Source organism: Bufo gargarizans, chromosome 1 (genome assembly GCF_014858855.1).
Source record: "Bufo gargarizans isolate SCDJY-AF-19 chromosome 1, ASM1485885v1, whole genome shotgun sequence".
NCBI classification, from domain to species: Eukaryota; Metazoa; Chordata; class Amphibia; order Anura; family Bufonidae; genus Bufo; species Bufo gargarizans.
Genome location: NC_058080.1, coordinates 85,498,360 through 85,524,315, shown reverse-complemented (window position 1 = coordinate 85,524,315; position 25,956 = coordinate 85,498,360). Strand labels below are relative to the sequence as shown.

The 25,956-nt window shown below is 41.4% G+C and overlaps 1 protein-coding gene across 1 annotated transcript in view; it reads right to left on the bottom strand.

Moving 5' to 3' along the window:
* Positions 1 to 25,956, bottom strand: part of ARAP2 (ArfGAP with RhoGAP domain, ankyrin repeat and PH domain 2) — a 449,134-nt gene that overhangs the window by 186,766 nt on the left and 236,412 nt on the right. Inside the window, 2 exon segments of the mRNA XM_044276099.1 lie at positions 16,614 to 16,758; positions 23,976 to 24,092. Coding sequence (XP_044132034.1) covers positions 16,614 to 16,758; positions 23,976 to 24,092 — 262 coding nt within the window.

Sequence of the window (25,956 nt, the reverse complement as noted above, 5' to 3'; positions counted from 1 at the left end):
AATACTTGGTCGGGAATCCTTTTGCAGAAATGACTGCTTCAATGCGGCGTGGCATGGAGGCAATCAGCCTGTGGCACTGCTGAGGTGTTATGGAGGCCCAGGAGGCTTCAATAGCGGCCTTAAGCTCATCCAGAGTGTTGGGTCTTGCGTCTCTCAACTTTCTCTTCCCAATATCCCACAGATTCTCTATGGGGTTCAGGTCAGGAGAGTTGGCAGGCCAATTGAGCACAGTAATACCATGGTAAGTAAACCATTTACCAGTGGTTTTGGCACTGTGAGCAGGTGCCAGGTCGTGCTGAAAAATGAAATCTTCATCTCCATAAAGCTTTTCAGCAGATGGAAGCATGAAGTGCTCCAAAATCTCCTGATAGCTAGCTGCATTGACCCTGCCCTTGATAAAACACAGTGGACCAACACCAGCAGCTGACATGGCACCCCAGACCATCACTGACTGTGGGTACTTGACACTGGACTTCAGGCATTTTGGCATTTCCCTCTCCCCAGTCTTCCTCCAGACTCTGGCACCTTGATTTCCGAATGACATGCAACAGTCCAGTGCTGCTTCTCTGTAGCCCAGGTCAGGCGCTTCTGCCGCTGTTTCTGGTTCAAAAGTGGCTTGACCTGGGGAATGCGGCACCTGTAGCCCATTTCCTGCACACGCCTGTACACGGTGGCTCTGGATGTTTCTACTCCAGACTCAGTCCACTGCTTCCGCAGGTCCCCCAAGGTCTGGAATCGGTCCTTCTCCACAATCTTCCTCAGGGTCCGGTCACCTCTTCTCGTTGTGCAGCGTTTTCTGCCACACTTTTTCCTTCCCACAGACTTCCCACTGAGGTGCCTTGATACAGCACTCTGGGAACAGCCTATTCGTTCGGAAATTTCTTTCTGTGTCTTACCCTCTTGCTTGAGGGTGTCAATAATGGCCTTCTGGACAGCAGTCAGGTCGGCAGTCTTACCCATGATTGCGGTTTTGAGTAATGAACCAGGCTGGGAGTTTTTAAAAGCCTCAGGAATCTTTTGCAGGTGTTTAGAGTTAATTAGTTGATTCAGATGATTAGGTTAATAGCTCGTTTAGAGAACCTTTTCATGATATGCTAATTTTTTGAGATAGGAATTTGGGGTTTTCATGAGCTGTATGCCAAAATCATCAATATTAAAACAATAAAAGGCTTGAACTACTTCAGTTGGTGTGTAATGAATCTAAAATATATGAAAGTCTAATGTTTATCAGTACATTACAGAAAATAATGAACTTTATCACAATATGCTAATTTTTTGAGAAGGACCTGTATATATATATGGCAATATATTGAATATATTGCTATATTTCAGTTCTTAGAATATCATCATTTTTCATCATCCGTCTGAAGTGAACAGTACACATGATTCCTCCCTGCTTAGGATGTCTGGTTCCCAAGAATATAGTTCCTATCTGTCCGGGCTCTGTAGGATTTCAGCCCGCTCCATTCAGTGCCTGTTGCCGTGCGCATGCAGCGTCCCCATCACCATGTGAACGCATCGGGGTTAGAATATAACATCGGATCTGAGTTTTCACGATCTCACAACAGCGAATAGTCTTGTCATAAGACTAAAAAAAACAATGGAGGGCGCTGTTCATAACTCATGAACAATGCCCTCTATTGGTTGCATAGTCTTATGACACTGTTGTGAGATCGTGAAAACTCAGATCCGATGGTCACCATGGGAATTCCTCTGGGTTAGAATATACCATCGGATCTGACCTCTATGCGCACGGCTGTGTGTGTGTTTGTGCTTTAGGGTGCACACCCTAATGCAATAGGCTGTGCACGCCTATGCAAAAAGCTTTAAAGAAATAACGACACCGCTCAGTGGCAAATATATTTTTTCTTTTTCCACTAAAACACAAAAGCCTTTACAACAGATTATTGCAGCACAGAATTGCAAATGTATTTAGTCTTTTTGTGCTAATCCGCGTCACAAAACGCTAAACAAGAAATAACTGCAACACAGACTGGCAAATGTATAGAGGACACTATACAGCTACAGAGGGATCTGAATAGATTGGAGGCTTGGGCAGAGAAGTAGCAGATGATGTTTAACGCTGACAAATGTTAGGTTATGAACATGGGAAGGAATAATGCAAGTCACCCGTACATACTAAATGGTAAAACACTGACATGGAAAAGTACTTAGTAACTTTAGTGGAAAGCAAACTAAACTGTAGAAACCAGTCTCAGGCAGCTTCTGCCAAGGCCAATAAGATTATGGGTTGGATTAAAAGGGGCAAAGATGCATGTAAGGAGAACATAGTCCTACCACTTTACAAATCACTAGTCAGACCACACATTGAGTACTGTGTACAGCTATGGGCTCCTGTGCACAAAACAGACATAGCAGAGCTGGAGAGGGTCCAGAAGAGGGTAACTAAAGTAATAACTGGGATGGGTGGACTACATACCCAGAAAGATTGTCAAAATTAGGGTTATTCACTTTAAAAAAAGATGACTAAGGGGGGGATTGAATGACTATGTATAAAAATATTAGGGGTCAGTACAGAGATCTCTCCTATTATCTCTTTATTCCCAGGACTGAGACTGTTACGAGGGGACATCCTCTGCATCTGGAGAGAAAAGGTTTGTACATAAATATAGAAGAGGATTCTTTACGGTAAGAGCAGTGAGACTGGAACTCTCTGCCTGAGAAGGTGGTGATGGTGAGTTCACTAATAGAGTTCAAGAGGGGCCTGGATGTATTTCTGGTGTGTAATAATATTACATGCTATAGTTACTAGAGAGGGGTTGTTGATCCAGGAAGTTATTCTGATTGACTAATTGGAGTCTGGAAGGGATTTTTTTCCCCTAAAGTGAGGAAAATTGGCTTCTACCTCACAATATAATAAATAAACAATGTTTGATGCTAGCAACATTACTCCTCCAGTCCCTGTATGCATATACAGTGGATATAAAACATCTACACACCCCTGTTAAAATGTCAGGTTTCAGTGCTGTAAAAAAAATGAGACAAAGATAAATCATTTCAGAACTTTTTCCACCTTTAGGCTAGGTCTACACGACAACATTTGTTGCTCGACAAAAAGTCGTGCAACAGATAGGGCGCAAGATTTGTCGCGCAACGACAATTTTTATAATGGCAGTCTATGGTGTCGCACTGCAACATGCGACATGCTCTCGAATGGATTTTCTGCGACTGTCACGTCGCAGCATGTCGCATGTTGCAGTGCGACACCATAGACTGCCATTATAAAAATTGCCGTGCGACATTAGTGCAACAAAATGTTGCGCGACAAATGTTGTCGTGTAGACCTAGCCTTAATGTGACCTATAAACGGTACCACTCAATTGAAAAACAAACTGAAATCTTTTAGGTGGAGGGACGAAAACCAAAAAAATCTAAACTAATGTGGTTGCATATGTGTGCACACCCTCTTATAACTGGTGATGTAGCTGTGTTCAGAATTAAGCAATCACATTCACAATCATGTTAAATAGGAGTCAGCATACACCTGCCATCATTTAAAGTGCCTCTGAATTACCCCAAATTAAGTTCAGCTGCTCTAGTTAGTCTTTATTGAAATTTTCTTAGTCGCATCCCACACCAAAAGCCATGGTCCACAGAGAGCTTCTAAAGCATTATAGGGATCTCATTGTTAAAAGGTATCAGTCAGGAGAAGGATACAAAAGAATTTCCAAGGCATTAGATATTCTATGGAACACAGTGAAGACAGTCATCATCAAGTGGAGAAAATATGGCACAACAGTGACATTACCAAGAACTGGACACCCCTCCAAAATTTATGAAAAGACGAGAAGAAAACTGGTCTGGGAGGCTACCTAGAGGCCTACAGCAACATTAAAGGAGCTGCAGGAATATCTGGCAAGTACTGGCTGTGTAGTACATGTGACAACAAGCTATGGGTTATAGGGACAAGACGAAAGCCTTTTCTTGCGAAGAAAAACATCCAAGCCAGGCTACATTTTGCAAAAACACATCTGAAGTCTCCAAAAAGCATGTGGGAAAAGGTGTTATGGTCTGATGAAACCAAGGTTGAACTTTTTGGCCATAATTCCAAAAGATATTGCACATCACCAAAAGAACACCATAACCACAGTGAAGCATAGTAGTGGCAGCATCATGCTTTGGGGCTATTTTTCTTCAGCTGGAACTGGGGCCTTAGTTAAGCTAGAGGGAATTATGAACAGTTCCAAATACCAGTCAATATTGGCAAAAAACCTTCAGGCTTCTGCTAGAAAGCTGAACATGACAACAACCCAAAGCATACATCCAAATCAAAAAAGGAATGGCTTCACCAGAAGAAGATTAAAGCTTTGGAATTGCCCAACCAGAGCCCAGAACTGAATCTGATTGAAAATCTGTGGGCTGATCTGATGAGGCCTGTGCACAGGAGATGCCCTCGCAATCTGACAGATTTGGAGTTGGAGTTTGGAGTTTTTGCAGAGTGGGGGCAAATCTTGCCAACTCAAAATGTGCCATGCTGACTGATACCCCAAAAGACTGAGTGCTGTTTTAAAATAAAAAGGTGCTTATAGAAAGTATTAGTTTAAAGGGAACCTGCCATCAACTTTATGCTGCCCATACTAACAGCAGAATAAAATGGAGACAGGTTAGTTGATATCAGCAGTCTGTCATGTATAAGTTAAAAGTAAGTGGTTGCCAAGAACCAGCATCACAATCATTGCAGACTGGGCCTGGAAAAGAGTCACGGACACCTGAGAAGAGTCATGATTATTCATAAATTCCTGCTCTCCCTGCCCATCTGCTGATGACTGACAGTCTTCTGCCTAGTTTTCTCCCTTTTTCTCTAGGAGAGAACTGCCAATCATCAGCAGATGGGTGGGGAGTGCAGGAGATTATGATTAACCATGACTGTTCTCAGGTAGATTTGCAAGGCCTGGGCTACAATGATTATGATTCTGGTTCTCAGCAACCACTTACTTTTAGCTCATGAGTCACACAGTTATGCTGTGTGAGGTCAGCATAAAGTTGATGACAGGTTTCCTTTAAGGGTGTGCACACCTATGCAACCATATTATTTTATTTTTATATGTTTTCTCCCCTCTACCTAAAAGATTTCAGTTTGTTTTCCCATTGAGTTTATAGGCCACATTAAAGGTGGACAAAGTACTGAAGTGATTTATCTTTGTCTCATTTTTTTACCGCAAAGAAACCTGACATTTTAACACGGGTGTGTAGACTTTTTATATCCACTGTATATGCTCTTTAAGTACATATGATCAAAGCAGCAGACTTATACTTGTGTGTATAGCGCAGGCAGAAGAAAAACTAGCTCAGTCTATGAAAAAAGGGGATAAGACATTCTTCAGATATATAAATGAAAAAAGGAAATTAAAACAAGGAATAACAAAATTAAAAACAAAGGACGGAAGGTATGTAGAAGAGAATAAAGGGCTAGCCGACTGCCGTAATGAATACTTCTGTTCAGTTTTTACAGAAGAAAAAGGAGAAGGACCTCCACTAGAAAGGATGACTAATAAATCGTTTGATGCATGTGTCTTTACAGAGGAAGTTGTTCTAAGTTTGCTGTCTAAAGTGAAGACAAATAAGTCACAGGGGCCTGATGAGATACACCCAAAATTATTAAAAGAGCTTAGAGGTGAGCTGGCAAAACCGTTAACAGATTTATTTAACCAATCATTAGTAACAGGAGTCGTCCCGGAAGATTGGAAATTGGCAAATGTCGTGCCCATTCACAAGAAAGGTAGTAGGGAGGAATCGAGCAACTATAGACCAGTGAGTCTGACATCAATAGTAGGCAAATTAATGGAAACCCTATTAAAGGATAGGATTGTGGAACAGCTAAAATCCCATGGATTGCAAGATGAAAAACAACATGGGTTTACTTCAGGGAGATCATGTCAAACTAATCTTATAGATTTTTTTGACTGGGTGACTAAAATAATAGACGGTGGAGGTGCAGTAGACATTGCATATCTAGATTTTAGTAAGGCTTTTGACACTGTCCCACACAGAAGACTTATCAATAAACTGCAGTCATTGAGCATGGACTCCCATATTGTTGAGTGGATTAGGCAGTGGCTGAGTGACAGACAACAGAGGGTTGTAGTCAATGGAGAACATTCAAAACAAGGTCATGTTACCAGTGGGATTCCACAGGGATCTGTACTGGGACCAATTTTGTTTAATATCTGATAGTGATATTGCAAAAGGCCTCGATGGTAAGGTTTGTCTTTTTGCTGATGACACAAAGATATGTAACAGGTTTGATGTTCCTGGAGGGAAACGCCAAATGGAAAAGGATTTAGGAAAACTAGAAGAATGGTCAGAACTCTGGCAACTGAAATTTAATGTGGATAAGTGCAAGATAATGCACCTGGGGCGTAAAAACCCAAGGGCAGAATATAGAATATTTGACACAGTCCTGACCGCAGTATCTGAGGAAAGGGATTTAGGAGTAATTATTTCAGAAGACTTAAAGGTGGGAAGACAATGTAATAGAGCAGCACGAAATGCCAGCAGAATGCTTGAATGTATAGGGAGAGGTATAAGCAGTAGAAAGAGTGAAGTGCTTATGCCGCTGTACAGAACACTGGTGAGACCTCACTTGGAGTATTGTGCGCAGTACTGGAGGCCATATCTCCAGAAGGATATAGATACTCTAGAGAGAGTTCAGAGAAGAGCTACTAAACTAGTACATGGATTGCAGGATAAAACTTACCAGGAAAGGTTAAAAGACCTTAATATGTATAGCTTGGAAGAAAGAAGAGACCGAGGGGATATGATAGAAACTTTTAAATACATAAAGGGAATCAACTCGGTAAAGGAGGAGAGCATTTTTAAAAGAAGAAAAACTACCACAAGAGGACACAGTTTTAAATTAGAGGGGCAAAGGTTTAAAAGTAATATAAGGAAGTATTACTTTACTGAGAGAGTAGTGGATGCATGGAATAGCCTTCCTGCAGAAGTGGAAGCTGCAAATACAGTGAAGGAGTTTAAGCATGCATGGGATAGGCATAAGGCTATCCTTCATATAAGATAGGACCAGGGACTATTCATAGGATTCAGATATATTGGGCAGACTAGATGGGCCAAATGGTTCTTATCTGCCGACACATTCTATGTTTCTATGTGTACATGATGGCTCAATGTCTCCTAATAGCGTATGTTAAGCCATGAGTGTAAATAATGCCAAACACCGGATGGTGTGCAACCAATAATTTAGTACCCATCGATATAGGGCCGTGGAAACACTTAATGGGGCAGCTATTCCATTTTTAAGCAGTGTCCAATACAGCAAGTCCAGACACTAGGGAGAGTTTTCTTCTGACGTTAGTCATACCTTCCTAGCTACAGTACTTAGGTCTTATTCAACAACTTTAGGCAAAAAAGTGCCAGAAAAAGATAACCCTATAAATAACATATGTAGCACGGCACATATCTTGACATGTTTAAGGGCAGGATGTTACCATTTGACATACAAACGGGGGGTGGCAGAAAAACAAACACAATGGCCAATGGATTATAGACACAAGTATAGTCTGCCTTATTATTTTTAATACTGAAACACAGAAAACAAAAAAACTTCGCAGATTGCTATTGTAGTACTCATAATTACACACAGAATAAAACTATGTTGTCACTGATATTGCACCATTAGTGCTTTAAAAACAAAGCACAAAAAAAAAATTGTGGAATTACTGTTTTATCACACTGCCCTCCACCCCAAAAAATATTAATTCAAGTTATACATGTACCTCAAAATAGTGGCACTTAAAGGGAACCTGTCACCTGGATTTTGGGTATAAAGCTGAGAACATGGGGTGCTAGATGGCTGCTAGCACATCCGCAATACCCAGTCCCCATAGCTCTGTGTGCTTTTATTGTGGAAAAAAAATGATTTGATACATATGCAAATTAACCTGAGATGAGTCAGAGCTTGAAAATATGACTCTTCTCTGGTCACACAAGTAAGATATGACTCTTTTATGTTAATTTGCATAAAAGGCAGGAAGTACAAAAATGCATAATACTTATTGAATTTGTCTGCAAATGAAATTAAAAGTGTAATTTATATGTTTAGGGTAACACAATGAACATTTAGAAATGCTCATTGAGGGTAGCATAGTAGAGATGACAGGTTCCCTTTAAAAATACACATTACTATGTCAATTTAGAAATAAATAAATACATAAATAAATTGGTTTTGATCATGGCCCCTTTCCTTTCTTTCCTTTGGGATATACAAATTAAGTTATTTAACACTTTCCTGACAAAGCCTATTTTTGCAAATCTGACCAGTTACTTTATGAGGTAATAACTTTGGAAAGCTTTTACTTATCCAAGTCATTCTGACACAGTTTTCTCAAGAAACATAGTACTTGATGTCAGTAGTAAATTTAGGTCAATGTTTTCTATATAAAAAGAAAAAAAATCGAAAATTGAAAAGAAAATGTGGACCAATATTTTATTTTACAAATTTGAATTTTGCTGCTTTTAAGGCAGACAGTGATACCTCATAAATTGTGTTATTAAAGTTATTAATTACGGTAGTAAGCACTGCCAATGGTGCACCTTCAATGGGAGCAGACAACTTGACTGCTATGGGACCTAGGGTGATGGTGGTAATGGTGCTGTACTCTTTTTTTCCTATGTGAAAACACTATACTTTCATGCTGTCACCACTAGGCTAAGCTCAGATTATTACAGTTTCCATTTCACTCAACTGTAACTTCGTACATTACTATGCACAGATCTCCCCCTAGTTGTGGCTGCAGGCAGCCAAATGTATAATTAGTGTTGAGCGAATGGAAGTCCACAAAGTAAAAAATATATCATACTTACATCATCTATTTGCTACGGACAAGTAAATAGATGAGGTAACTATGATTAATTTATTTTTTCACTCAATTATTGTTATCAGATGCCGCGATCAGGTATGAACGTGGCATCTGAGGGGTACAATACTAGGGAGCAGCGCAATTACCGCTTCCTTTTCTTGCACCTATTACTTACAAAGAAAGGCCCTTCATGACAAAGTAATTAATCACGAAGCAAATTCTTTGGTAAAATTCGGTAAAGCAGCCAAATCGAATTTTTATAATAGTTGGGAATATTGTAATTGCAACTTTTTATCACAAATATATTACATTGCTGATTTTCGCAATCAAGTACATAATGACTGGGGATCACAAATTCTCGAATTTGCAAATTTATGGCGAATATTCGGCCAGAAATTTGATAAATATTACAAATTCAAATATTGCCTATGCAGCTCATCACTATTTTCTACGTGTTTTATACTGATGACCTATCATCAGGATAAGTCATATACAGGGAGTGCAGAATTATTCGGCAAATGAGTATTTTGACCACATCATCCTCTTTATGCATGTTGTCTTACTCCAAGCTGTATAGGCTTGAAAGCCTACTACCAATTAAGCATATTAGGTGATGTGCATCTCTGTAATGAGAAGGGGTGTGGTCTAATGACATCAACACCCTATATCAGGTGTGCATAATTATTAGGCAACTTCCTTTCCTTTGGCAAAATGGGTCAAAAGAAGGACTTGACAGGCTCAGAAAAGTCTAAAATAGTGAGATATCTTGCAGAGGGATGCAGCACTCTTAAAATTGCAAAGCTTCTGAAGCGTGATCATCGAACAATCAAGCGTTTCATTCAAAATAGTCAACAGGGTCGCAAGAAGCGTGTGGAAAAACCAAAGCACAAAATAACTGCCCATGAACTGAGAAAAGTCAAGCGTGCAGCTGCCAAGATGCCACTTGCCACCAGTTTGGCCATATTTCAGAGCTGCAACATCACTGGAGTGCCCAAAAGCACAAGGTGTGCAATACTCAGAGACATGGCCAAGGTAAGAAAGGCTGAAAGACGACCACCACTGAACAAGACACATAAGCCGAAACGTCAAGACTGGGCCAAGAAATATCTCAAGACTGATTTTTCTAAGGTTTTATGGACTGATGAAATGAGAGTGAGTCTTGATGGGCCAGATGGATGGGCCCGTGGCTGGATTGGTAAAGGGCAGAGAGCTCCAGTCCGACTCAGACGCCAGCAAGGTGGAGGTGGAGTACTGGTTTGGGCTGGTATCATCAAAGATGAGCTTGTGGGGCCTTTTTGGGTTGAGGATGGAGTCAAGCTCAACTCCCAGTCCTACTGCCAGTTTCTGGAATACACCTTCTTCAAGCAGTGGTACAGGAAGAAGTCTGCATCCTTCAAGAAAAACATGATTTTCATGCAGGACAATGCTCCATCACACGCATCCAAGTACTCCACAGTGTGGCTGGCAAGAAAGGGTATAAAAGAAGTTCTAATGACATGGCCTCCTTGTTCACCTGATCTGAACCCCATTGAGAACCTGTGGTCCATCATCAAATGTGAGATTTACAAGGAGGGAAAACAGTACACCTCTCTGAACAGTGTCTGGGAGGCTGTGGTTGCTGCTGCACGCAATGTTGATGGTGAACAGATCAAAACACTGACAGAATCCATGGATGGCAGGCTTTTGAGTGTCCTTGCAAAGAAAGGTGGCTATATTGGTCACTGATTTGTTTTTGTTTTGTTTTTGAATGTCAGAAATGTATATTTGTGAATGTTGAGATGTTATATTGGTTTCACTGGTAAAAATAAATAATTGAAATGGGTATATATTTGTTTTTTGTTAAGTTGCCTAATAATTATGCACAGTAATAGTCACCTGCACACACAGATATCCCCCTAAAATAGCTAAAACTAAAAACAAACTAAAAACTACTTCCAAAAATATTCAGCTTTGATATTAATGAGTTTTTGGGGTTCATTGAGAACATGGTTGTTGTTCAATAATAAAATTAATCCTCAAAAATACAACTTGCCTAATAATTCTGCACTCCCTGTATATCTGATAGGTGGGGTTCCGACTCTAATTCAGCTTCTTGAAAAGGCCAGAGCATTCCAGTCAGCATTGTGGCCTTCTCATATCTTACCTTAGGCCAGTGACATTACATTCATCAGTCACCTGGCTTTAGTGCATCTCAGTCCCATTTAAGTAAATTGAGGCTGATGTGTGATATAAAGCACAGCGCCATTCAGTGGATAAGCTGCGCGGGGGAAGTGGCACCCATTGGAGCAGCCTTCTCGAACAGCTGATTGGTGTGCCAGGTGTTGGACCCCCATCGATCATATACAGATAATCCTATCCTGAAGATACATACATACATGATCGCGGCATCTGAGTGTACAGTGTGAACATAAAAAATATACTACATCAAGCTAACCGCGTCCATTCGAGTGCGACGGGCCGGCTGCGCCACATTGCTTGAAGATCTCAGACAAAATCACATGCAGCGTGAGATTACGTCAGCACGCTGGCCGGCGTGGTGATGTATGATGTCAGCCGGCGTGATGATGTAATCTCCCGCCGCGCAGGATTTTGGTCGAGATCTTCAAGCAAGATGGGGGCTGGCGGCCTTTTGCGCGCAAATAAAGGCGGTAAGTTTGAATTTCAAAATTAATTGTTGCGCTGTCACGAAGCACAAGGAAATTCAGCTTCTAGGCAAATCGAGTAATTCATAATAACTTTGTGGGATACGATTCGCTCATCTCTAGTGGCAATATTACTCTTGAAATGCTGGCTGTATTTTCCAACTGAGGGATGCAAGATTTAAGATATGACTATCCAGGACGTGTCCAAGTGTGAAGGGTGTCTCAACAATGTCCCTCTTACAGCAATAACGTCAATAGCCTTTAGAAGCAAATAACTTACTGGCTGACTCCAATGCTTGACCATGCAGTCTCTATACCTTCTTTACTGTATCTCTCTCTCTCATATCATGTCACTTATATTATCTGGTCTCCATAATATTCCAATATCCATTAAGAGGTTTCACCTGAAGCCTTGCAACTTTTGCAGCTTTTGTCCTGAATGAACTAGTGGCGAATGTGAGGCTGACTAAGCTATTTTTCTAGCTTTGCTACAGAACCTGCTTAAAAGACAGGGAAGCATCTCTTCCAATCTGCTGTGTAAAAATAATGCAACGCTCATTAATGCTGTGTTCTCCTTACAGCAAGTAAGTATAACTATAGCTTCTTCTTATTCAACTGAGGATATGTCATCAGTATACTAAAGACAGACAGCACCTTCAGCAACTTTATTTAACTATTTTGTATTAACTTCAGACAAAGACACCTCCAACTGAAAGTGAGACAAGATAATTAAAACACCCTACAAAGCTTACAACTCTCTCAATGAAACCTGCAAGCTAGTTTTCTTTTCTAGAAGGAAAAGAGAACCAGATGTCTCAAGAGAGACTTATTTGGTTGACTTGCCTTGTGGGATACTCTTTGGTGTGCTCTTTATCATTGAGAGACAAAATAAAACAGTTTGAGTGTTAACACTTCAGATGAAACAAATGATGTTAGAAAGCTTGGAATTTTCTAAACAATTTTTGAAATTTTCAATGAATTTCCAAAAACTAGTTTTTTTTAGGGTTGTCTGCTTTTTTTTAATGTTGATTACCTTTAATATCAGATTGTTGTTTAAAGAGAAAGCAGCGCTCGTATGAGAGCTGCCTTTTCCTCTCTGTTTACCTGCCCACCATCACAACCTTAGGGGTGAGCAGGTATTATTTCAACTACAACTTACAACTACTGCTTATCTTCAATGGGACGGGTCATTCCTGTTCAAGTGAATAGAAAGGAGCCGTCCCATTGAAGTGAATGGGACAGCTACTGTATGTTGTAATTACACCTGCTCACTGCTGCATTTCTGACAGCGAGCAGGTAAACAATGAAGAGAAGGCAACACTCATAGGAGAGCTGCTTTCTCTTCAAACAGCCGATCGGCAGGGGTGCCAGGTGTCGCCTCCCTCCCCCCACGATCTGGTATTGATGACCTATCCTATTAAACATATATTGGAGAAAAAAATTAACAAAACATTAAAAAGTCCTATTCAGCCAGAAATCAAAGTTTTATTATTGAAATAATTTTTCATTTTTATTTAAAAATGTCAGAAAAAACAAGTAGGTTTATTCATATTCTCCCCATTAAACAAACTTGCTGTACAAAAATCAGATTGACAACCCAGAATTTACAAACTTTTAGCACACCTGCCCAAAGTAAGAAAATGACTAGCTATAGAAAATGATTAGGTTTTGACATGCTATTATACCCACTGTGTACAGGAGGAAAAAAAACATATTGAACTGCATTCAGTGTACTATAAATTTTAACATCAAGTTTATTGTTGCGACATCAAAATAATTTATTACTTGTAACAAAAGTGGTGTGCTGGAATCAATTTATCGAAGCAGCTCTAATTGACATACAGCAAGAACAAAACATTGGCAGTTTGAAAATAAGACTTGATTGAACCAAAATTAGCGGTTTCAGCTTGTAATTTAAAAAAATAAAAAAAACTTTCAAAACCCTGCTACCAAGTGTGAGTTAAGCTGGCCACATATGCAAGATAAATGCCAGCTGGCAGTTGGTTTGACTGACAAAAAACATGAAAAATGTTTTGCAAAAATTAATTAATTCAGTAAACTTCAATCATTTTCAAACTAGTTCTCCACTAAAAGACCTCCCTAATTTAAATATGTATATGTTAGTTTTTTCTTATTTCTCAGACCGTCTACATAGAAAAACTGCATATTTCTGTAGCCTCCTAACTTTGAAAATTCGCACTGGTGCTTAGTACTATTAAAAATTTACATTGTTTCAAGTTATTTTCATAATTTAAAGGGGTTATCCAATTCAAAAAATGCCCAGCACAATGCTCTGACCCCTCCTATAGTTCATACTTACCGCGCTCCCTGGCACCCGCATCACTCCAAATCCCTGCACTGCGCCACTGCACTTCCCTGTTGCGAGGATAAAAACATCTGGCTACAGGGGTGCAGCCAATAGCAGGCCTCCACGGTGGCCCCCTTGCATCCCCGCATTTTTGAATTGGATAACCCCTTTAAATTAATTTAATTTTAGTTAAATTAAATCACATGACTGGTCAATAATGGCAAAACAGGTAATAAAAACCAGTTCTGCCTTGGGGTTTTCAGCTGTCTCACTGGACCCGATATGAAGTTGCAAGATTCTTCCTGAATTCTACTATGCTACAGAGCCATGTTAAATGGTCACTTTAAATTTTTTTATTTTTTTTATAAATCAGTAGTGAATGAAAAGCTTTGGAATATATCTTATCAATCAAAAATGCCTCTTTCTTCACCACTTCAGCAATTTTACTCCTACTCCTAAACAATCTCTGCAACCGAGAGATAGATTGTCAGATAACTCCTCATCTGCCTTCCCTCTCAAAAAACTTCCAGAAAAAAACATGCATTCTGATCCTTTAGTGAACTGGCAGTTTAAATGTAATGCTGAGGTCTGTCCCCAAAAGTGTGACTGTCTGAATATTTACCCCTAACACAGATCTGTATTGCCATGGTCTGTGACCCCACACTATCTGCTTACTCTTGGAGGGCTTGGCTGCTGGAATGTGTGTAGTTCTGCCTCTGCTAGCCTCCGGCCTGACATTCCGTGCTCCCGTATAGCTAACCCTAAGGGCCACCCTTTAACTCCTACACAGAGATCTGGACAGCAATGCTGGATTAGCAGCCAGATTCCTACCTTCTGGGATAATCCCAGTGTAGTTGCCAGCTGACCCACTGGTTTCAGGCACTCTGATGCAAGCACTTTGAACTCCGGTTATAGAAAACACACCAAAAATGCAGACGAATCCCCAGCACAGTCTGAACAAGCACCAAAGGTTAATTGCTGGTTTTAGAGATCCAGGCAGGACACAGTTAATGCAGACACAGATAAGACTGCTGGGGTAGTGGTGAGGCAGGCTGGGCACTTGGCTGGAGCACAGAGAGAAAAGACTGAAACACAAACTGAACTGAGTAAATAACAATAGAACCAGATTTTCAAAAATGTTTGCTGGTTACCAGGGAACGTGAACGTAAAATACCCAAGCACCTTCAGCCATTAGCTGGGGAAGCATTTATGAGTGTGCACACTGGACCTTTCACAGTGCTGAAGGTGAGTGCAAGCACACCAAAAGGGAACATCAGGCTGAAGCATGTAGGCAGCAGTAGGGGAAAGGCACTGGTGAGCAGGATACTGGATTGCATGGTGAGTGGCACTGTCCACATCTACAGGGGGCAGCAGGAAGGTGGTGGGCATGGACCGCAGACCTAGCACTTAGCAATAGGTTCTTTGCTTGTCTAATCATGCATTGGTGTGCTATGGTGTTGTGCTGACCTCTACCTGTTTATCGGATTAATCCTGTACTTTGAATCCTGACTACTGCCTGACTTCTGTATTGATCCTGTGCCAACTTTTATCTGATACTGCCTGTTTGCTTTATTGAAGGAAGTCTACCTGCCCTAACCTTGTTGTCACGTACCACAGGCCCAAGGCAGACATCCGGGACGTCTTGCAAACAGGACACAAGCAAGATTCAGACCAGGGACCAAAAAAACTTTATTACACATATAATAAAAGAACATGACAGTAACATATGCAGGTTAGGCAATAGTGGTAGCACTACCACAGAACCAAGTTCACCGGCAGACAACAGGCAAAACCCAGAGGGCATAAAGCCAGTGAGCCCCGTTCTTCCCTGGTGGTGGGGATGAACTGAGCCGAGAGCTCACTGGTCGCACCTCCAGGAAGGTCCCGGTACACTTGGCCCCTACCTGCAAGGATTCAGGCTGGTTCAACCACCAGCAGAATAGACAACAGAACTGGAACCCAAGCAAACACAGGACATGGATCAGACAACAAACGGGAACCAGCACAGAAGCAGGGGCCTGGACCCAATGGGGAATGGAAGCATAGCAGTCTCAGGAAGAGCTGCACACAGACAAGAGATCTTCCCTCCGGAGAACCCAGGGGCCCTCTCATGAAGGCAGGACAAACACAGGAACAGAAGCAGTAAGGCACTGCAGGACAGGCAAGGAACAGACTAGATCAGAAGCAGTAGGCTCTGCCAGGCTGCAAGTAGGAGAGGATCAAAAGCAGTTTAGCACTGCCAGGCTGGACATAGAACAGGCAGGATCAGATGTATGAAACATTCGAGGGTCATCTAATGGGCATATTTCATCAGGATAAAAGATGATGATTATGCACGGAGATGTGTTGCCGATAATCAGGGATATGCTGCTGATAATCAACAAAACTGGATGAGGTAAGAATAAGTGTGGTAGCAATCATTCCTCCTGCATTCAATTTGCTTTGCCAGTGTAGTCAAGCAGGTACAGTACACGTGAGAGTCAATGGATTTGTTATCATCCACTGCCAGAACATTAGACAGTGTAATCCAGGCTTTAATATTACCCTCAAAGATTTTCAGACAAGTCTAGCCTGAGCTCTTGAGTTAGAGTTAAACCCTTTCCTTAACTTCTTCCTTTTAATGTCACTCATCCACTATTCTCTTATTAACCCCGTTTTACTAAAACCTACGTTGATCAGTTTTGCACCATTAACGCTCTCAATTTGATTCACAGTGCTGCATTTATATTACATAAGGTACCAACGTTCATATCATGTTGCTTGCATTTTGTCAGTGTAAAATAGAAATTTATAAATTAATGATGAAAATTTGATTTGTGTGCATACCTTGCATTTAGAGTAAACTCTGTTGAATGGACTTCCAAACATATAGCTTCTGTTAAATCAATAAATCCCTCTGGAACAGAATGATCTTCATTTTCATAGTAGCTTAGCAGGTTATTTTCTATGGTGCACCACCACTTTTTCATATCTAAATGAACATAATTTCAAAATACAACAAATATTTATAGCACTTTGAGTACAAATCTCAAAAATGTGCTGTTGGTTGCAGTTTCATGTTTTTCAATTGCCCATGTATGAAAAGTATCTTTGTACTGACAGTTCTTGCACATTACAAATTGAACAATGTTGACTGGGTCAGAAATAAATTCTCAAAAGCTGGCAGACTGTTTAGTGTATTTGGGGGTATCAGGATTACTCTCAGAATGTGAGCTTAAAGGGTAATAATACAATGTTACCCTTGTATGTGCAACCACCTTTTTAGTAAAATTATTGATGGACAGTTAAACTAGTAGTTTTTCTTTAATTATTCAGCCCAGGTCAAGAGAAAGATGAAAAATCTATGGACGGGAGACCAAGAAAACCCCACAATTTCTATGTTGCTAGCTCATTTGCTGCTTAAATTGGTCATGGTGAAGGGGAACCACAACATTTTAAATCTGCTGTGAGGCCTCATGCTTAAATGTCATGCCTGGTCTTATGGCACCACAAGTGGCACACATGCTCTTTGTTTCTGGGCCAAGGGGCTAATAAAGCTATATTTGCCAACATTCCCAAATTTGCAGGGATGATCCCTAATATTTAGAGGCAAAACAGGCAAATTCAAACTGTCCTGGGGCAAAATGGATGGGGCTTCTGTAAGCACTCCTCATAAGTGTTCTGAGTAGGAATAAGCAAACCTCATGTTTTTAAGTTCGGCGTTCGGGTTTAGCCTGAATCCCATTATGAATCCCAATACCACATAACATAACAGAATTCTATGACAAAATGCACCACAGAAGCCTTTAAGACTTAAGAGGCATTCCATTTTGCGTTCCATCATAATACAAGTCTATGGGCAGCATAACGAAACCGGGCAGATCCGTTATGCTGCCCATAGATTTGTATTAAGACGGAATGAAAAACAGAGTGCCTCTTAAAGGCTTCTGTGGTGCATTCCATCACAGAATTCCTTTATGTTCTGTGGTAACAGAATCCATAACAAAATTCAGGCTAAACCCAAACTTTAAAACATGATGTACGCTCATCCCTAGTTCTGAGTTCTGAGTGTTCCCAGGGATGGCTTACCCCTAACTTTCCAAGAAAAATTTTAAGTATGTAAATGACACATCAATTTGCTAAAGTTTTGAGTTGATTCATCGATTTCTTTAAATCTTATAATGGACCAGAGAAAATGTGGTAGACTACAGATACACTGAATCATTTCTCTTTCCTCTTGGCTGAAAATATCTTGAGTGGTGCAAGATGATCAGCTTTAAAAAAAAAAAAAAAAAAAATTTGCATTACAGTGCAAAGCTGGTAATTAGAGATGATCAAATAGAAGATGACGAAGTGGAATTCAATCCCAGTTTTAGGAATTATTCGATTTGCACCGAATCCGAATTTCCTCATGCTTCGTGGTAACGAATCACATTCCTAAAATGGCTGCTGCACATGTTAGGACATGGAGCAAGGAACTCTGTGATGTCACAGCCCTATAAACAGCCTCAGCTATTTTGGATTCAGACATATTCCAGTATACTTAGTGTAGGGAGACACAGGCGCTAGGGCCAGTGCTAGAAAAGACTTGAAAACGTACATTTTGCTTAATAGAAGTTCAGGGAAAGAACATTAGAAGTGTAGGGAAAGGATAGGGAGGAAATATTCCACAGTATTGAAGCAGAACAGGGCTCAATAGGAGTGTTTACAGCCTGGGTAATAGGAACAATCCTTATACTCCTTGCTGCACTGACTGCAGATCCAAATTGCCATTATACTGCTGCTCATATCAGGTTTGCAATACCTCTGTAATTCCAGCAAACTGTTTTTGTTATTGGGGACTGATTAGCCTTTGTGCAGTGCAGTTATATATATATATGTTCTAAAGTCTTTTTTGTCGTGTATTAATAGGGAAAAAGAAAAAGGGCTTATTAGCCGTTGTGTGGTGAAGTGAGAAAATTACAGCCCTTTTTGAAGTGTATTAGTGGCAATAAAAAGTATTATTTGCCATTATATGTTCTAAAGCTTTTTTTGGCGTGTATTAGTGGGGAAAAAGGGCCTATTTGCCGTTATATATGGTGAAGTGAGAAAATTAGAGCCCTTTTTGGAGTGTATTAGTGGCAAAAAAAATATATAATTTGCCGTTCACGGCCGCAGTTATATGTTCTAAAGTCTAATTTTGGTGTGTATTAGTGGGGAAAAAGAAAAAGGGCTTATTAGCCATTGTGTGTTGAAGTGAGAAAATAAAGCCCTTTTTGGTATGAATTAATTTCCACAATAGACATCCTACACAGGATAGCAAATGTGTGGATTTGATAAACAATAAAACAAAATAACAATAACTTATACAAAGACAGGTGCACTCTGCGGCCTTACTAAACCCTCATACTGATGTAAAATTAAGAGATTAGATAAAACATATCCTACTGTGGAGGACATGTCTGAGCCCAAGCACCGTGTCAAGGTTTCTCAAGTAGCTCGGGACTTAACGCTAAACCTACCTATGCCATATGGGCAATCCCAGGAGCAAATGGGAGGAGGGAGAGAGCTCTGAGCCCCACGCAACACTGACTGATATAGCCCAGGCCTAACATGTGCACCAGAATGTTGTAGATGGAAATAAATACATATATGGGGTTGAGCACTTCCTGCTTTTCATCACCAGGCCAATTTGTAGTTTATATATAGAATTATTTGGAGATGTAAAAACTCCTAGTCTGAATGTGCCTTTATTTCCATCTATAGGCAACATTCCTGGTGCACATGTGAGGCCTGGGCTATATTAGCCAGTCTTGGGTGGAGCTCAGAACTCTCTCTCTCCTCCCATTGCAAGCATGGCTGCATGCTGGAGGTAACTGGGAGTTTGCTGTGAGTCAGACCTTGCGCTCCTGTAAGTTGCCCACTGGCTCCTGGTATTGCCCATACGGCATAGGTAGGTTTAGCGTTAGGTCCTGAGCAACTTGAGAAATTTTGGTGCGGTGCTCGGGTCAGACATGTCCTCCACAGTAGGATATGTTGGCTAATCTCTCAATTTTACATCAGTATGAGGGTTTAGTAAGGCCACAGAGTGAACCTGTCTTTGTATAAGTTATTGTTATTTTTTTGTATTGTTTATCTCATCCACACATTTTCTATCCTATGTAGGATGTCTATTGTGGTACTTTTGGTCCACTGCGGGTATCCTACATTGTATGCATTTTTGCTGGGGATTGCCTTTAGCAGCGGACCACAAGTGCAGGATCTGCCCCCCCCCCCCCCCGGTATAGATGCACCACTGCATATGGGGTTGAGCACTTCCTGCTTGTCCTCACCATGCCAATTTGTAGTTTATATATAGAATTGTTTGGAGGTGTAAAAACTCCTAGTATGAATGTGCCTTTATTTCCATCTACAGGCAACATTCTGGTGTACATATGAGGCCTGGGCTATATCAGCGAGTCTTGGGTGGGGCTCAGAGCTCTCTCCATCCTCCCATTGTAAGAATGCCTGCATGCTGGAGGTAACTGGGAGTTTGTTGTGAGTCAGACCTTGCGCGTAATTTGCCCAATGGCTCTTGGTATTGCCTATACGGCACAGGTAGGTTTAGCGTAGGGTCCCGAGCTACTTGAGAAACCTTGGCATGGTGTTTGGAGCTCATACATTTCCTCCACAGTATGATATGTTGGCTAATCTCTCAATTTTACATCAGTATGAGGCCTTAGTAAGACCGAAGAGTGCACCTGTCTTTGCATAAGTTATTGTTATTAATTTCCTTTTTATTTACTTATTTGATCTAACAGTATGTAAGACAGAGAAGTGACAGGACCTGCACAGAGGAGGGGTACAGGCCTAAATGTTTCTGATGCAGGCACAGGTCGCAGCAGAGTAAGGGGGCGTGGCATTATGGGACACTTTGAGAGGCCTGAGTTCGTAATGTCAGCTAGCAGTCGTATCTTGACCAGTAACCCAGAAGTTCTTGAATGGTTGACTCGATCTTTGACTTTGTCGCAAGTTACATCAGACACCCCCAGCAAAGAGTCATTGGGTGCGTCAGACATAGCCCTTAGTTTGCATTGCCCGGGAGCAAGCCCTGTGCCCTCACCTGTCCTCAACCTGCCTCTGTCCTTTTCTGTTCCCTCAGCCAGAGAAGTATTATATGCTGTGGGCTCAGCTCCACTATACGGCGAGGATGGGCTACTAGAGGACAGTCAGCAGCTACTGCCCAGCCAAAATCCAGAGAAGACATCCGCCGCTTTCTGCGGTAGGCGGGCAAGTAGTGATGAGGAGAATGGCGTGGGAGCTGGTGTTGCGAGCTGTCAGGCTCCTGGATCAGACACCGTTGAGGAGGACATAAGTGACATGCAGACAGTACTCGATGATGATGTTGCCGATCGCAATTGGGAGCCGGATGAGATGAGGGTGAAAGCTTGAGTGCGAGGCAGCGGCGGAGCCAACAAGTCGGTAGAGTGGCCGGGAGTCAGTAGGTTGGAAGCATTGGGAAGTTGGGAGCCAAGCGTGCTCGGTGTAGGCCACCCGATTCGTAGGAACCTACCGGCCCAGAAAGTAGTGGTGCAGGGGTTCACGGAGGCAGTGGCGGTAGCAGTCAGTCATTGTGGAGTGTTGGGGGTAAATTCACCTACTCGACGGTGTGGCAGTTTTTTGTTAAGTCGCCGGAGGTGAACATGGCCATTTGTCGAATCTGTGGGCATAAGGTGAAGCATGGCCAGGGTGCCAATGTTGGCACCACGGCCCTGCATCAACATATGCAGCGTCACCATAAAGTGGCCTGGGAGAACCGTGGCTCCAATGTATGCACCCGATTTAAGGCAGTCAGAGCTCCACCACCTCAGTCGAACAAAGCTTTCTGTCCTTCCCATCATCTGCTGGTCCTGATGCTCCTGCTCCTCCTCCTCCTAGTCAGTCATTCCGTCAGCAATCGATCACCGAAGCGATTGCCAAGAGACAACAGTATGCGCTTACTCATCGGCACAGAAGCTGAACGTGCTCCTGGCCAAGTTGCTGGTACTTCAATCCCTCCTTTTCCAAGTCGTGGACCTTTCAGAGAACTGATGGCTTATGCCGAGCCGAGGTGGAGAGTCCCAAGCTGTCATTTATTGCAGTACCATCCCTGCACACATATTTAGAACAGAAGGTGGGCCAGTCTTTGAGCCTGTTGGTGTCTGCCAAAGTGCACAGCAGCGCCGACGCGTGGAGCTTTAACTATGGTCAAGGACAATATATGTCCTTTACGGCCCACTGGGTAAATGTGGTCCCTGCTCAGCCAAACCAGCAACTTGGCCAGGTGACACCGCTTTTACCTCCACGTTCTCATGCCATTGGTCCTGCGACATTGTCTGCCTCTACATCCTTATTCTTGACCTTGTCCTCAGCCTCCACTGCTGGGACAATTCACAGTGCCCCACCAGTATACCACATGTGCAGGGAACGGCGGTGTGACGCTTGTTAGCCTGGGTGAACGGAGTCACACAGGGAAGAACTGCTCTGCGTCCTTCATCAAGAAATCGAATCCTGGATTTCTCTGCGACAACTCTAAATCGGAACCATGGTGACCGACAACGGAGAGAACAAGGTGTCGTCGCTGCATTAAGGAGGGCTGAGCCATGTGCCCTGCATGGCGCTTGTGTTCAATCTGGTTGTCAAGCGGTACCTGAAGTCTTCCAACCATCTGCAAGACATCCTAAAAATTGCCAGGAAACTTTGACCAAATAGACATGCACTTCAGCCATTCGTACACCGCCAAGCACACCCTCCTTGAGCTACAGCGGCAGAACTGCGTTCCCCAACATAGGCTGATATGCAATGTTTCCACCCGTTGGAATTCCACCCTCCATATTTTGGACCAACTGTACGAACAGAGAAAGGCCATAAATGATTTATTGATGATACAGGTGGACAGAGGCACTCCCCTGTGTATTTTCAATGTTAGCTAGTGGCAGCTCATGCATAACACCTGCCGTTTGCTTGTGCCCTTTAAGGAGGCCACATTATTTGTTAGTCGCCAGGACTACAGGATGAACAAAGTAATTCCTCTGATTCCTATCCTGGAAAAGATGCCGGTAAATCTGGCTGGTCAGGGGACGGGAGATGTGGCGCCTACATCTCACAGCCACATGAGCCCTGTGGGGGCTGAAATGAAAGAGGAGGAGGACATTGGAGCACAAGCAATGTGTAGCAAAATGGGTGTATTTTCTACACAAGTGACAGGAGAGGAGGAGTAGGTGCAGTCGAAGGAGCAAGAGGGAGATGAGGAAGATGAGGCAGATGACCCAGACACACCATGGCAGTATGCAGTGGAGATAGAAATGTAGCAAAAATTCCTAGCGGACGCTCTTTGTCTTCAAGACATCTCTTTCTTTATTTCATCGATGCAGATACATATTGAGGACGCGTATCGGCCCATCCAGCCTTTATCAGCTCATCAACAAGTTAGATTTTTTTGCGGAACGGAAGCACGGAATTGAACTCCACGGAAGCACTCTGTTCCATGGTGCACCATGTATTGTGGAACCGCTGTATGCAGCCTGCAATATGGCACGGAACAAATTATTTTGTGTGAAATAGGCCTAAGGCTGAGTTCACACTTGAGTTATTTGTTCAGTTTTGACCCGTAACTGCCCATAGAAGTGAAGTGTGCAGTGATTCTAAGAGCGATGCCTGTCATCTGCATGTCATACTGACTCACAGTGTTGTTTCACTTCCACAGCAGACTCACTATGCGTGTTGCTGCAAGGCACAGTGTTATATACCACTATACAGGCTCTCTACAGTCAGGAAATAGCTGTTTTTTTAACGCGATTCGCCACAAATTAATTCGGATCAAAGTGTTTCTGAAAATTTGGCGAACCGATCAAATCAAATTTTTGGGAAATTTGCTCATCTCTAGTGCTTCTCACATTTTAAGATACCTCAAACCAAGAGGAAAGGTAAGGAAGAACAAATTTGGAATTTATGGTTTGTTGAATTTTATAAAACCCAACCTATTTGAATAAACTTGCTCAGTTGCATTAATGCATTTGTGCATTTTTTTTTTTTTTCGTTACTCCAAATTGTGGTTATTATACGTATTGTACATTCCAAAAACCAAACATAAAGTATGCTTATATAATTACATTTAGATAAGTATATCTAAACTGGTTTTGCTGTGTACATGATGCATTACTGTATGTCATATACACTACATTAACTACATTACTACTGTAACTAATTTACCTTCTTTTTGTTTTCGGTTAGTTGACATCTTTGAAAAGTTTGAAGATGCTTTATACAAGAATCCACAATAAGACACATTGCTGCCATTTTCCGACAAATTTTCTGATGATTTGAAACCTAAAAATGTTAAATCAGCATTATTTATCTGTTTCACAATGCACAGGGATTTTACCACAGATTTTGTTGTAGATCTTGTGCGGAGTAACCCTTTTGGGTAAGTTCATTGCAGCTTCCTTAGGCCTCTTGCACACGACAGTATGTATTTTTGCGGTCCGCAAAAAATACGGATGACGTCCGTGTGCATTCCGTATTTTGCAGAAAATCTGGCCCCAAATAGAACAGTACTATCCTTGTCCGTTATGCGGACAATAATAGGACAAGTTCTATCTTTGAGCGTAATGGATATACGGAAATAATTAAATGGAATGCACACAGAGTAATTCATTTTTTTTTTTGTGAAACCATTGAAATAAATGGTTCTGCATACAGACGGCAAACAGAAACCGCAAAGACAGAACGGAAATGGAAATAAAATATATTTGTGTGCAAAAGGCCTTACTGTAAAAACCAGTGAGGGAACTGCAGGTGCAATGGGCGTGATTGGTGTTGAAAAGGACAGCACCAATCACACCCAGGTTAGGAACTGTTCACATCTCATTTTTGTTCTACATCAAGCATATTCGTTTGTAAACAGAGAAAAAACATATAGAAACACATAGCTTGACGTACCCATAGACTATGGGCATACTTTTGACTCCATTTGTCACTGTTTACATTTCTGTATTATAATTTTGTATTTTTTTTTGCAGGATGGAATAGTGTAGTTGTTTTTTGTTTTGTTTTTTGCATTGTAGTGAATGGGAGATGGATGGACACATAAGACAATGGGCCAGATTTATCATTAGCTCAAGTCAGAATAATGGATTGAAAAAGTCGCAAACTTTTGCGTAATCGCTTACACTGCGCAAAAAATCGCAACTTTTGCTGGCTCTGCACTATGCTAGCCAGTTTTCTGAAAGTGGGCGTGTTTTCTTATGTAAATTAATCTCTAGACAGATTTACTATTGCGACTATTTAAAAAGTCGCAAAAAAGTCGCAAAAAAATGTGCAATTTTACTCCAGTGAGGACCATGCTTATCTTATGCGACTTTTTAATAGAACATGCAACTTTTTCGTAAAGTCGTGCGATTTTTTCGTAAAGACGTGCGACTTTTGTAAAGCTGTGTACTGACGGATAAACTGCTACCGTCAAACCACATTTATTACAGTCTTAAAGGGCCAATCATAAATCTGACTTGGCTAAAACTGACTTTAGCCATATGTGAAAGTGGAGTGAGCTGTCAGAGTCATGATAAATCCGGCCCAATATGTTTTCATCTGTTATACATATCAATTGTTATCCAGGTACTTCATACTTTCTTTGATATTCTTGAAATCTTTATTTAACAAAAGATAGGTTTCCCAGAAACTTTTAAGTTTTTGTTAAAAAAAAATTGACACAAACATATTTAAACGTATGCACATCCGTCAAATGTATACAGTGCATTAAATCAAGTAGATAACAAAATTGCATACGTTTGTGTACATATTTTTACTGTATGTCCACATGTGTCTGCTAGATATACAGCAAAAACGAGAAGTGAACTGGCTCAAAGACAGGGGACACCAGTGTTTGGTGTCCCCTGTTAGTGCACCAGTTCTGTGCCCCTCTGTGCTGTAAGTTGTCTGTCTGGGACCTTTGGTGCACCACCACTGAGTTCTTCTATTTGACAGTGTGAAAAAATAATTTATGTAACATCTGCAATGTTCAGTAAGCTTATTGTAAAGCTGTAGCAGTTCCAGATCCCTGCTCCTTAGGCCTCATTTACACGACAGTGTTTTTTTTTACTGTCAGTGATTTTGCTTTAGTTGTGTTTCCTTGTGTCTTCCTTTTTTTTGTCTGACAGGGGAAAAAAAAGAAGGTTAATGAAAAGTGTAATTT